This window comes from Oryzias latipes, chromosome 7 (genome assembly GCF_053564925.1).
Source record: "Oryzias latipes strain Hd-rR chromosome 7, Olatipes_Hd-rR_3.1".
In the NCBI taxonomy this organism is placed as follows: domain Eukaryota; kingdom Metazoa; phylum Chordata; class Actinopteri; order Beloniformes; family Adrianichthyidae; genus Oryzias; species Oryzias latipes.
In genome coordinates, this window is record NC_136243.1 from 19,159,725 (window position 1) to 19,173,456 (window position 13,732).

The window sequence follows — 13,732 nt, forward strand, 5'->3', positions numbered from 1 at the left end:
CATCAATCCAAACCTATTGAATCATTTCAAGAAGAAAAAATAATAATAATAAAATAATCAGAAATATATCCAAAATAGAATATGCTGATAGAAAAATAAATTAACTTAAAATATATAAAAGGGGATTACAAAATAATGATAATAATAATATTTATAATACAAAGTTTTCTTAGAGGAGGGGATTACCTATCAAACAAAAAAGCACAAATTATTTCAGTGTTACTTGCTTTGGGTGTATTAATTTTTTTTATATATTCATAAAACTGGAGCATCTCGAACTTAAATATGGTGAAGTTGGGAGTTGTTTTTTTTATTCTGCACTTATGAATGTAAAATTTGGAAAGGAGAAGTAACAAATTAATACTTTTTTCTACTTTTTTATCATCCGAATTAAAATATGCAACTATTTGTTTCAAATTTAAAGCAACGTTACAGTTAAATTTGCTGTTTACAAAGCATTCTAATTGGTTCCAAAATTCAAGGGAAAGTTTACAAAAGTAGAAAAGATGAAGAACTGATTCAGGGAAATCAATACAAAAACTACAATTATTTTCTATATTTGAGAATTTGGATATAAACATATTTGTGGGGTAAATGTTATGTAGAATTTTTTTGTGTATTTCTTTAACTTTGTTATTTATACAAAATGTATCTGGCAATAACCAAGCTTTTTTCCAATTTATATCATTTAAAAGGTTGTTCCAAAATATTTCTCCTTTTGGTGTGATATGTCTTTTTTCACTTAAGGTATTCCGAATATATTTATTGTTGCATTTTTTATTGAGAATATCAGCTAATGTCTTTATAAAACATTTTAGCGATAGAAATGAAATTTTCCCCAAAGCCAAATAATTTCAGTGCATTATAGAGAAAGGGATGTTCTACAGTGTCGAAAGCTTTGTAAAAGTCTAAAAAAAGAATGAGTGCTTCAGAATCAATGTGTTCTGAATAGTCTAATAAATCCAAAATTAACCTTATATTATTGCTAATATGTCGATTTTTCATAAAACCAGATTGAGTCTCGCTAATAATTTCGTGTAGATTACTTTTCAATCGTTGGGCATAAACAAGAGCTAATATTTTATAATCCACATTCAAAAGAGTTATTGGTCTCCAATTTTCTATCATAACAGGGTCTTTATTTGGTTTGGGTATTAAAGTTATTAAACCCTGTTTCATTGTAGCTGTCATTTCTTGTTGTACAATGCACTCTTTGTACATCTCCATTAGATGAGGATTGATAACATCCCAAAAGTGACAATAAAATTCTTTAGAAAGACCATCATTTCCTGGAGATTTCCCATTGTTCATCTTTTTTAAGGCATTAAGCAGCTCATCTTTAGTTAAATGATCGTCACAGATAGATTTGAATGTGTCTGAAATAGAAGGGATGTGTTCTTTTAGGTTACCTAAAAACTTTTGACTGTATTCTTCATTAAATTTGGAAATATATAATTCTTCATAGAATCTTTTTACATGGTTTGCGATTTCTGTTGGATCAGTACAAATATTATTATCAATTTTCAACTTTGTAATTGTATTTCTTTTATAATTTCGTTTTTCTAAAGCAAAAAAGTAGCTGGTATTTTTTTCTCCATTTTCTAGCCATTTTGCTCTAGATCGAATGAAGGCGCCTTTTGCAGCTTCGATGTATAATTTATCTATTTCATTTTGAAGCTGGGTTAAATTTGTCTTTTCATCATCAGAAAGAAAGGTTTTGTGTAATAAAGACTGTATAGCTTCCATTATCATATTTTCTTTGGCCTGTTTGTTTATGTTAAGAGTTTTACTACGTTCAATTGCTATGGATCTAACTTTAAATTTAAAGAACTCCCATTTCTGCTTAGCATTCATGCTTTTATTTCCAAATATATGTTTTGCTTCTTGTCTAATGGAATTTTCAAAATGTTCATCTTCAAGTAATTTGTTATTAAATTTCCAATATCCTCTTAATTTATTGTTTGTTTTGTGTTTTGAACCATTTAGTTGGATAGTTATCATTTTGTGATCAGAAAATGGGGCATAACAATGTGAAATATTAGTTATATATTGTAGACAATTACAGGATGTTAACCATAAATCTATTCTTGATTGCAGAGTTTTACGAGAGTTACTCCAGGTAAACTCTTTGCTATTAGGATTGAGAAAACGCCATGCATCAATGAGGGAAAGTTTATCAATTAGGAAATCAGTCAATTTAAATTGAGAGTTTAGAGCTCTTACTGGAAATCTATCCACACAATCATTTGGGGCATCATTAAAATCTCCCCCAATAATCAGAATTGCATCTTTATATTTCTTTATAAAAGTCTGTATAATATTGTAAACATCTGTGGCTAATTGTTTTGTTTGTGCTATTATATTGTGACCATACATATTAAGGATTATGAAAATGGAATTATCCAGCTTTAACGCCATTACTATCCATCTGCCATCTTCAGAACTCTTTTTTTCTAAAATATCCCCAGTAAATTTGTTAAAGAGTATTGAAACACCTGCAGAATGATTAGAAGCATGAGAGAAAAAATACTGATCACCCCACTGAGATCTCCAAAATTTTTCATCCAACTCACAAGAGTGAGTTTCTTGCAACAGAAAAATATTTCCGCCAGTTCTTCTAAGAAAAAGAAATAATGCTTTTCTCTTGGTTGTATCACGTAGTCCCCTAACATTTAAAGAAATTATTTTTAAAGAGTTAAACTTAAAATCAGTCATAGCTTATAGAACACAGAACTTGAAAATAAGAACTAAGAACAAATAACGATTCTATACCAACTTACCTAGCTTTAGGGATAAGTTGGAAACAAAAACTTATCGAAAGTTTGACATGCCTTCATAAGGTAAATTCTAAGTCAACAAATGACTGTTGCAAAGGGAATATTTCTTAATTACCGACCTTTACAGTTAACATAAATCAGTCTTTTAGATTTTCAGCTGAAACTCTCTTTCCATCGATGATGGCATCCTGTCCTCTCCAGGTGGCTTTCTTCCCTTCTTTCCGAGCTTTTTCCACCAACGGCCAGATCTTTCCTCTGTTCTGCCTTTCACGAAAGGTTAAATCTTCGGCAATGCGAAGCTTCTTTTCCTTCATGACTGCAGCATCCTTTGACGCCCTCCAGATTTTCTGCCTGAAGACTCGCATTGTGAATTGAATGATGACTGGTCGAGGCCTGTTTTCATCTTTACGCTGTCCCACGCGATGCACAGTGTCAATGAGAAAGCCAAATTTCTGCCTTTCTTCTGGAGCAATCTGGGCAAAAACCTCAAAAACTTTTCCTCTTGTTTCCTCCGATGTTTCATTTGTGGATTCAGGAAGGTTGAACATCTTCAGATTCCACCTGCGACTGTACCGTTCCATCTCATCGGTCTTCATCTCCAGATCTGAAAATCTCTGATTCACCTCTTGCATCCTTTCCTCGCTTTTTTTAACCTGATGATCCAATCCTTCCACCACTTCTTTGATGGTTACAATATCTGCAGTGTTTCTGCAGATCTTTTCTTCAAGTGAAGCAAATCTGCCTGTTAATTCGCGGATTGCGTGTAGAATATCAGCATTTGACACATGTTCTTCTTTTTTTCCTGAACACTGTTTCTTTGAGAGAGGACTTGAAGCAGGAGATTCAAGCAGCAGTGCACAAGCAGAACCTGCGCCCTCTTCATCTGTGTCCATTAACATGTTCCCTTTGATTTTATCTCGTTTCGGCATGGCGTTAGCAATAGCTAGCTAGCAATTGCTATTAGTGGTGGATTGAAAGATCTTCCCCAGCAGGAACTCCCAGAGCGAGTAAGTAATGTTGAGTTCGTTTTTTTTTTTTTTTTTTTTATATTTAAGCAAGCTCTCTTACCGGTAGTCAGTCACTGTATTCATTTGTTGTCTTGTTACTAGGGTTTGGCACGCAAACTTCTGCAGAGTTTAGAACACTACAGGCTCCCGGTCCGCCATCTTGCCGAACCCCCCCCCCCCCCTCCCCAACTGTCTCCTCGAGCCAAACAAGAGTGACGTCATGATGTCTGATTCTAAATTAGTTAGTTTAAAAAGAAAATTACTCTAGAGTTATATATGCAAATATTTAATTAGAAATTAGACTAAGACAAATAAAAACAGAAATTTTGTTTCACTCCTTACATTTTAACATACATAAAAAAAACAATTAAAGTCAGAAAAATGTTAAAGAAAAAAAAAAATGTAAATAATCTGTTTTTTCTTTTATGTAAAAAGGCTTTCAAATAAATCAATGGTCACAAACATGCGTCTGGTGGACCAGTACATTCTTTTATGGCCTCACAAATATTTTGTGTCCACACTAATAATTTATATCTGAAAATATAATATTTCCTCCCTCAGGGGGTTGACCATAGGGTTCTGACAGGTCGGGCTAGACTAACCGGCTAACCTTTAATTCCCACCAAAGAGGCAGCGTAAAGTAACTGTGGCATCGTGTCACACCCAATGCTTTATGTATTGATAAACAAAATAATTCACACTACCCGAGTCAAACGGACATTTTCACAATAAGAACGATTACGTCAATTTGGGGTCTTTTAAGGGATAATACGACGTTCTCACGAGTTACAGCCAAGCAGGAAATAAACTCAAATTATCAAAATAAACTACCGCTACCCTTTCAAAATTAAAGCTTTCTTTTAAAACAAGGCTACACAGGTCATCACAGTCTTTTATCCTAGATGCGCAATTTATCCTTCTGTGCTTCAAAATGAGTCCACCGGCATACGACAGGGCTGCCAACCCTCATTGTGCCGAATTGTTGTGCTAACATCCCAACTTCAGACACACCACTTTGTTTTGTAACTGTGCCGAACTGTGGTACTGTCAGTACCACAATTCGGCATATATTTTGGGTCAGGTGGTTTGGAAGCTATTAAAAGAATTGACCAGATTTAATATGCAAACCTCTGGAATTTTAATAAATTAAATCATATAAAATATTTAGCATCTTTGATTGCAAAAGAAATTGGTGGGTCTGATGTTGAGATGTCAGTGCCACAATTCAGTATATGTTCCATCTCTTTGGGTCATCTGGTTTGGGAGCTATTGAAAAAAATGACCAGAGTTTAGATGCTGGAGTTTATTTATCCTGGAAATAATCACAGGGAGTATTGATGGGCTGAGATCTGGATCAGAATAATTCAAATTCAGATTTCCTACCAATAAATGAGTTTGAATTATTTCAATATCAATTATAAAATATGAATTATAGCTTTATTTGACATGTCTGGACAGTCTTATCTGGATTCATTGTAAATATTCTATTTTTGGGCGGCCGTGGTGCAGCGGTAAGGCAGTCAACCCATAATCATAAAATTGCAGGTTCAATTCTTGCCTTGCACACCCATGTGTCAAAGTGTCCTTGGGCAAGACTCTGAACCCCACCTTGCTTCTGGTGGCAGGTTGGCACCAGCGTTCAACAGCGGAGCCGCCACCAGTGTGTGTATGTGTGTGTGAATGTGTGTGCAACTGGGTGAATGGGTCTGTGACTGTGAAGTGCTTTGGGCCTTGTAGGTAGAAAAGCACTATATAAATGAAAGCCATTTACCATTTACTTCCGTATCCCTCTGAGTTGATAATGAGATCACAATTTATCTTAAAGAGTGTATTTGTGTACTTTGAATTATGTTATTAATGCAACAGGGGTGTGCAACATTTAACGCTAAAAGAACCATTTGGTCCAGTTTCTTACTCACAAAACTGAGAGCAAGCTGCAAAATCTTACTACACTGTACATGAAAATGCACTTTATTTGTATTTTTTGTGGCCATTTGTTTGTAATAGCTTTCAAATGTTTACAATAAATGAATTACAGTTTTATATTTTTCAATAGACTATACAACAATTTTGATTTATTTTTCTCTGACAGGAGCACAAACAAGTTCCTTTCAAAATAAAATTTTGTGTCAGAAAAAAATCCTCCTGATTAAGCAGGAGCCAGAAACCAAATCCAGAGACTCATCTATGCGAGGCAGCGGGTACGAGTCCTTCCTAGTCACACTGTTCAGTGGCCTATAGTCCACAGAGAACCTCTTTTTCTGACTCTTCTTGTTGTTGACCATTACAACCCCTGAAGCCCAGGGGCTGTTGGAAGGCTCAATGATGCCAGCACACAGCACTTCCTCAATTGCACTGTCAGCAGCCACCTGTTGAGCTGGGGGAAGGCGACAGGGGCGTGATTTGATGGCATGTGGATCTCCAGTTTCAATTTCATGTTGGACCGGGTGTGTCAGGCCCACCTAATCTTCAGAAATTGCAAAGATGTCATCTACCACTTGTCATCTTTGTCATCTGCTTCTGGGGGGAGTTGAAACTCCCTCCACCGGCTGTCAAGGTGGGCTCTCTCCACTGATAGACATGCAGGGCGGGACATGTAAAACCAGGTCTGTGTCGTCCCTCCTAGTCCAGGGCCGCTTCCCTGATAGTCAGCACGCTTGGGGCACCGCATGCTGATGTGCCCCACCTGGCTACACTTGGAGGAGTGTAACTGGATATAGTGGTCATATAATTGGAAGTAGTGTTCCGCGGTTAAAAGCTCAAGTTTGTGATCTCCCACAATTCAGAATCACTTGCAGACAAATAAATCCAATAACATCTTCATTTTCCTCGTCTAAGCTGGAGTCTGGGTCTGAACTGTACGGCTGGATAGCTCCAATATTTGCTACGCTATTGTTAGTTTGAGTTTGTGCGGTGCTATAAGCTAGAGGGAGTGTTTTTATTACTTTTTAAGTCATCATTTCTTTTTACCTTGTAGTGCTTTATTTCACCATTTCACTTGACTGGTCTTGTGTCTTGGCTCTGTATAAAGTTACATTTTGCACCGAGTCTCACTCCAAGCCTTTATGAAAAGTTGGCAGCCCTGCATACGATGCAACTCTGACTTCAAAGCCAAGTTCAGACAGGAGAATGCAATGTAGACAGGCTTTTATCATTTTTGAGAGAATCACATCCCAGTTTATCAGCACTTTCCTAAATAGTCGAGTGCCTTTTTGAGAGCACTCATTTGTGTAAAGAGTTCTTCTCCGTCTTGAACTTCAGTGAGTTCAAGTTTAGGTCCAGACTAACAGATGTTCAATTTTGAGCAGTAAATAGCATACATAGGCCACCGAAAGTCTCAACTGCTTCTTCTCTCAAGCCAAATGTGGCTCACAAATGTGAAAAGAAGCACTGCTAAGTTAAGAAGAGCTGTTCAGGATTTACTTTTAATGTTCCATTCATCTTTATGACACTTTTTGTTAAAAACAAACCAAAATTATTTAAAGGATATCAAAAAGTATTCCTTCGAATCCCTGACTCCTCCAGTGGCCCTTGGGTACAATGAGATTAAGGCCTTTTTAGATGAATAGAGAATTTTCCGCTCATTGCTGATGAGCTCATTACTGGCAGATCTTAAGTGTCAGGGCTTATTGTTTCATTCACTAAATATTTTGAGCCGCTCACACAACATGACCACTAGATGTCGCTCTACAAAAGGTAAAAGTTAATGAGTGTCCCTTAACCCATACTTAAGGACAATAAATCAAAGGGTTTGCATGTATTTGTTACATTGTGTGTTTTTTTTAACTTCTTATAGATTATTTTAAGCATTTTTAAATTTTAATCTAGCCACATTTGATTTTTATATTTTACTTTTTCAATTCAACTGCCTCACAACCATAGTCCAAATTGTGCATCAAAAAGAGGCGTCTTCTTGAGCACTCACAATACCGTAGCTATTCCAAAATACCAAGTACTGTAACTGTAAACAGAGTAACACAAGTCTTTGTGTTGGCCACAACATAAAACGAGACATCCTATTTATTTTCCTGCATTTTTGATTACTTGATCATCATGCCTCAAAGAACCTTAACGCACAAACGAGTGAAAATACATGAGATAAAACTCTCTGTAAAGATCCTAGGTCTGTTCTGTTGCAGTCTTCATCTGACACCTGATTTTACAAGAGAGGAACGTGTGTTTCCCAACATTCCTGATCAATATTCTCATTGTTGTCACTAGCACCAACATAAAGAAGTGTGTATGTGGAAAAATACACTACATTTCCTCATCATGAGACTGATCCTATCAGTTTACACTTGATCAAATGAGTTTTTCTAAATAAATAATCAAACCTAGCAGCAATTTCATTAATTCAATTAATCTCAAACAGTGAAGTCAACTGGCATATATTTTTAAACAGCTGGTACGTATGATTGGGTCAACAATTGGACTGTTTTAACATACATAAATAGTAAATATTGATAATAAAAGCATTGGATCAGTCGCCCCATGAACAATGGCGTCGGATGGTGGGGGTGGGTTACGGGACAGTCTTTTCGATTTTCAAATCAGAAGCTCGTCGTGTATTTCCTACACTTATATCGCAATTTCCTGCAGGTGCGTGTAAAAAAAGAAAGCTCATCCTCATTTGGTCTATTGTGTCTCACATTGGTGCATCAGCGGCTCCAGCTTCACCAAAAAGCGGGGCACGCATGGCTCCAGGCATGTGCCCAATTGACTGCCCTAAATGCGCAGCTGCACGGCCCACTTTTCCAAATGCGAGTGGGAGGCACCAGCTTGTGAGTCGCGCTCTCGGAGCTTCTGCTGACTAAAGGCACGTAGAAATGTTACGGTGCAGAGGATCCACCTTCAATGCGGCGATAGAGAGGCGCGTCAAACCCTAACACCAAAGGAACTCTCGGAAGCGAACCTATTTGGATCGGTACCGGGTGCAGGGGAGGAGCAGAGGATGATTGTGGTTGGACGGAGAATGTGCAAGCTGGGGATCTTTAAGCGTGGAAACAGACTTGGGGTTTTTTCTTATCTTTGCGCGATCGTCGCCTGCGCATCCCTCCTCGCCCTGCTCTTTTTTGACTCTATTGAATTATGGATCACCTCTTTAGGCATGAACCCCGCTGCGGAGACGCGTGCAGGTATGATTTATGCTCAAAGCATGCCCCCCACCCGTCCCGAGGAGTTCCTGCTGATGCCCAGCCCGCTGGTGTGCCAGCGTGCGAAGCCATACCTCATCAACATGGTTACCTCAGCTCCTGCCAATCAGCGAGCCCGTCAAGCTATCAGGGACACCTGGGGAGGGGAGGTTGGGATGAGGGGTCTCCGTGTCATGACCTTCTTCATGGTAGGTGTGACATCCGACCCTGGGCTGGGTAAAGTCCTAATAGAAGAAGCCCGGGAGAGAGGGGATCTTATTCAAGGGCGTTTTTTGGACAACTACTCCAACCTCACTCTGAAGACCCTGTCCATGCTGAGCTGGACCCGCAGGTTCTGCCCACAGGCTCACTTCGTGGCCAAAGTGGACGACGATGTGTTGTTCAACCCCAGCACCCTCTTACACTTTCTGAACAGAAGTCGTAACCCCTACGAACAGGAAGACTTGTATCTGGGTAGGGTGCATCTCCATGTTGCTCCTGACCGTAACCCGGACAGCAAACACTACCTCCCTTCAGGGGCCTACCCTCTGTCAGTCTTCCCAGACTATTGCAGTGGAACAGCTTATGTCTTGTCCCGCTCCGCACTGCTAAAAATCTCCCTGGCGGCTTCTGCGTCCCCCCTGTCCACACCTCTGCCCCCTGAGGATGTGTTTGTGGGTCTTTGCGCCCGGACGGCAGGAGTGCTGCCCTCGCACTGCTCTCTCTTCTCTGGTGGTCCAGGTGTGCCATACGGGCGTTGCTGCTATCAGGCCATGGTGTCCATACACCACATCTCACCCAAAGAGATGCTGCGGTACTGGACAGAAGTCCATACATCACCCCCCTGCTCCTGGCTCAGGCTAAGGGCCTCTCTGGGAATGTGCAAAGTGAAAGCAATGCTGAGCTCAGCCCTGAGGCTGAAGCAAGGACAGTGAGTGCTAATGTGGATCAAGGACAATGCCTCAATTCCATTTTTGACTGCATAAGTACAAGGATGTAAAACTATCATGCGCACTGGAAAAATGAGCTTTATTTATTTATCTTTTGACAACTCGCAATATTTTCTTTACTTGAACTTTTTTTCACTAAATAAAGGTATTTGCAACTTATTTATCCTTTCACGACATCACGGAATGACAAAATTGTTATTCAAGTATTTATACAACTCCTTCAGCAAATATTTCTGAATGCTTATGGCTTGAATTGAACCTATATCTTTGTTTTTACACTTCAACCATGGATTATTGTAAAAGCAGGAGTAAAGATGATATTCTTTGTTTTCTATTTTTTTCTCAGGATGTAAAAAAAATTCAAGTATTATTGACAAAAATAAATCATATTTTAATAAAGTTATACACATGTCCACTCCATGTGCTGCAGTGCCTATATAAAACAATATTAGCCTAAGATAGAGTAAATGTTGTGATATAATTGGCTCTTTGACAGGCATAATTTTTAATGCTTTAAAAAGTCTAAACATATTTTCATAATTTAAAATAGGTACAGTGTTTGGATCTACATGTGATGTTTTCATATCACCAATATTAGCTGACAGTGGTGACCTCAAAGTTTGCCTTAGAGACAGCTAAGTCATTGTTTCTAAGTTCTGACGAGGACCAGAGGTTGGGAACATAATACGCCTCTGGCTGTGTTGGCTCCCTGTGCCTTTCAGAAATTATTTTAAGATTCTTTTAATGGTTTTATAGATGTTTTAATGGTCTTGGGCCTTCTTATTTAACCCTGATGTCGTCCAGGGCTGGACTTTTAGTTGTCCCTAGGCTGAGGATCAAAACTTAAAGTGAGGCTTTGTTCTGCCATTATTGTGCTCGCCTGTGGAACGGTCTGCCGGAGAGACTCAGGGCCACAGAGACTGTAGAGGTTTTTAAGAAGAGGCACATTAATTTTGCTTTTAGTTAATCTTATGTGCTTATTTTTTCTATTAGTTTTATAATGTCATTTTATGTATTTAATCTTATTTCCATTTTATGTTTTTACATAAATCCTTTGTATTTAATTTTAGCAACTATGATTTTAACCCCAGTTTTTTTTTGTGGAGACCTTTTCTGCCAGGGCTTGCCGGCTTGATTGTTGGTTATTGCCGCAGTTGTCGCCCTTGCTGGGGCAGCTGGATTTCGACACTGCAGCCTCACAGCTGTGGAGTGGACCCCGTTGCTGTTCCGGTATGGGTGGGGACTGTGGCCAGCTCCTGGTATGAAGAGATTCTCAAATACTCTTTCCTCACAGCAGAGCCAAGCCTTAACTTTCTTTTAGTAGTTACTTTTATATATTAAATCATTGCGTGTGGGGTCATTTGATTTTTTGATTTGAATTGAAATAGTTTATTTCAAGCAATAAAATAAGAATAATGCACAAAACAATACAATCAGCAGTTATACATTCATACAAAGATGTATCAAACTTAGGACAATAGGATAATGTGTCATATGTGTTATTGGAGGGAAGTGGGAAAGGTGGGTTGGGTTTTTATTGTAATATTGTGTGCTTTTTTTGTTTGTTTTAAATGTTAAAGCACATTGAGGTGCGCAAGGTATGAGAAGCACTTTTTTATAAATAGCGTTTGATTTGATTTGATTGTTTTGAAATACCTAAACATCTGATGGATTCAAATGAGTCAGAAATCCAGAACACAATTTACATGCAGCCTCGTTATGATGGCTCTGCTTCCTCCAAAGCTCCATCAAGCTCAGAGCTTGTTCATGTGTTCTGGCAACAATGAACTCTGAGAAAAATGCACAAATTTGTTCATTATTTTTTTCTAAACGAATAAAAACAAAATAGTATTAGTTGTTTGATACAAACACCTTTAAAACCTGGAAACTTGAGCTTTAGAAGAAATCAGTCACAACAAGAATTTTTTTTTACAACTTAACAATTTCTTTTTTTTAGTAGAGACCGTGCATATTAACAGATGTGTAATAGTGCAGCCATGTCTTCCTGGACACGTCTGATTTCGTCAAAGTTGAGTCTGGTTTCATCCAATCCCGGTTGGCCTGGGAGATATCTGGCACTAGTTTGAGCTGTAGAACCACATGTCCTCGGCAATGTTTCAAATAGGGGGAAATGCAGAGAGTTCTGATGAGGACCATCTGCCACAAAATTGAAGCCAAATCCCATGCTCGATTTGGGAGGAGGTTCACCGTGGAAGCCCATGAAGGGAGGAACAAAAATAGCAATATTGCTAGTTTGCATTTGCAATCCTTAAGGCCCGTTCACACCGGGACGAATTTCACCAAGACAGATAAAGATCCTTAGGATAATAACATCAAAAATAAAGTCTGAAATCAAAATATAACATGGCAACGCAACCCAAATTAAGATGCCTTTGACAAATCTGGAAAATTGGCAGCCAAGTAACCATTAGTGTTCAGCATGCAATAAATCTGTCCCATTAACAGTCTCTACAAACTCTAAAAACAAGTTTTTGCAAATCAATGATTGGACAATATTTGACTTTGTGTGAGCAGTCATCTGATATTAGAATTTTGATAACAGTAGCCGTTTGTTAAAGATCATTATCACAAATTGATCATTTAGATTACTGGGCAGAGTAGGATTTTTTTTTCCAGTTTAGGAATATTATTATCTAGTAGTCCTTTGTTCCTTGGCCTGAGAAATTCTGTAGTGAGAAGCTTTTACATACACGACTTTTCTTTGAAAATATACTTGGCAATTCATGTCGTCCACTCGACTGGGCACAATCAGATCTTTATATTTAGCCAGGATTTCAGTTTCAGTTCACTAATGTTCATTTGGAGTGTATGAACCAGACTTTTAACAGTACTTCACTAAAAATGGTGTTAAAAATAAAGGGAGGACGTTTTTATTCGTGTGCAGCTAGTAACCACAGGACTGTTGATACTTGTGTTGCTGATCTGTATCAGATAAAACTTTTTTATTTTTAAAGTGAGACTGCTTTATAGTATGCTCAACCAACATACCCTAGACAAAAAAAAGGCATAACAAAATAGGAAATAAACACATCCAGAGGTCATAAACCTTGTACAGCATGCTGCTCATAAATGTAGATGGAAAGTTTAGGTCTAATTGTTGGTGAACCTTCTTACAGTTCACCAGTCTGTTTTATTTTATTTTTTAATTTAACCTCAGAACAAAATACAGGATTTAAAATGAATACACTAGATCTAATTTTATAATTTGATGTTCTACATTTTTATTTGTAAAAGTTGCTGTCTGTGAAAAAGCTTCATTTGATACAGAGCATAAAACTTCTTAGTCAGCACAGCTGTCAAAGCAAGTGTTACCGGTTTGTAATTTTCCACCAAACTGCAGCCTCACATGAACCTATCGTTTACTAATAGACCTGCTTCCTGACGTGGCTAGAAACAACCTCTTTCAGCCCAACAAGTTTATACCAAGCTGCAAGCTGCTCCCCAAATTGTTGTGTTGTTCTTGTGTTAAAGGAAACCTATTTTGATCTGACTTTATTTTCCTACCTTATTTAACTTTACTTGTAAAAAGGTATTTTCAAACCCTTATCACACGTACATTTCCATGACATTTTTTCCCCTTACATTCACAAACAATTCTATTTTTTTGCAGATTTTAAAAAAAAGAGCATATAAACAAATCATACTAAAATGGCGTTTTTAAAACGTACCTTTTTTCAGTTTTTTCTTTCTGACACTTAAAAAAAGTTGAATTATTTAAAAGCTGTTCCTGACTAAGTTTATTTAATAAAATAAATACATAATTTCAACTTTGCATATTTTTTGTTCATTTTATTAAAAAGAAAAAAGACAAATATGTAAAAACCGAAATTAAATCTGACAAAAAA

General features: G+C 37.6%; 1 protein-coding gene across 1 annotated transcript; it reads left to right on the plus strand.

Annotated features, from left to right (window-relative positions):
* The first annotated feature begins 8,891 nt into the window (after positions 1-8,891).
* On the plus strand, positions 8,892-9,851 carry b3galt4 (UDP-Gal:betaGlcNAc beta 1,3-galactosyltransferase, polypeptide 4). Its single transcript, XM_004070775.5, has one exon. It carries the CDS (start codon positions 8,892-8,894, stop codon positions 9,849-9,851), a length of 960 nt encoding a protein of 319 aa, XP_004070823.5.
* Positions 9,852-13,732: the final 3,881 nt, after the last annotated feature.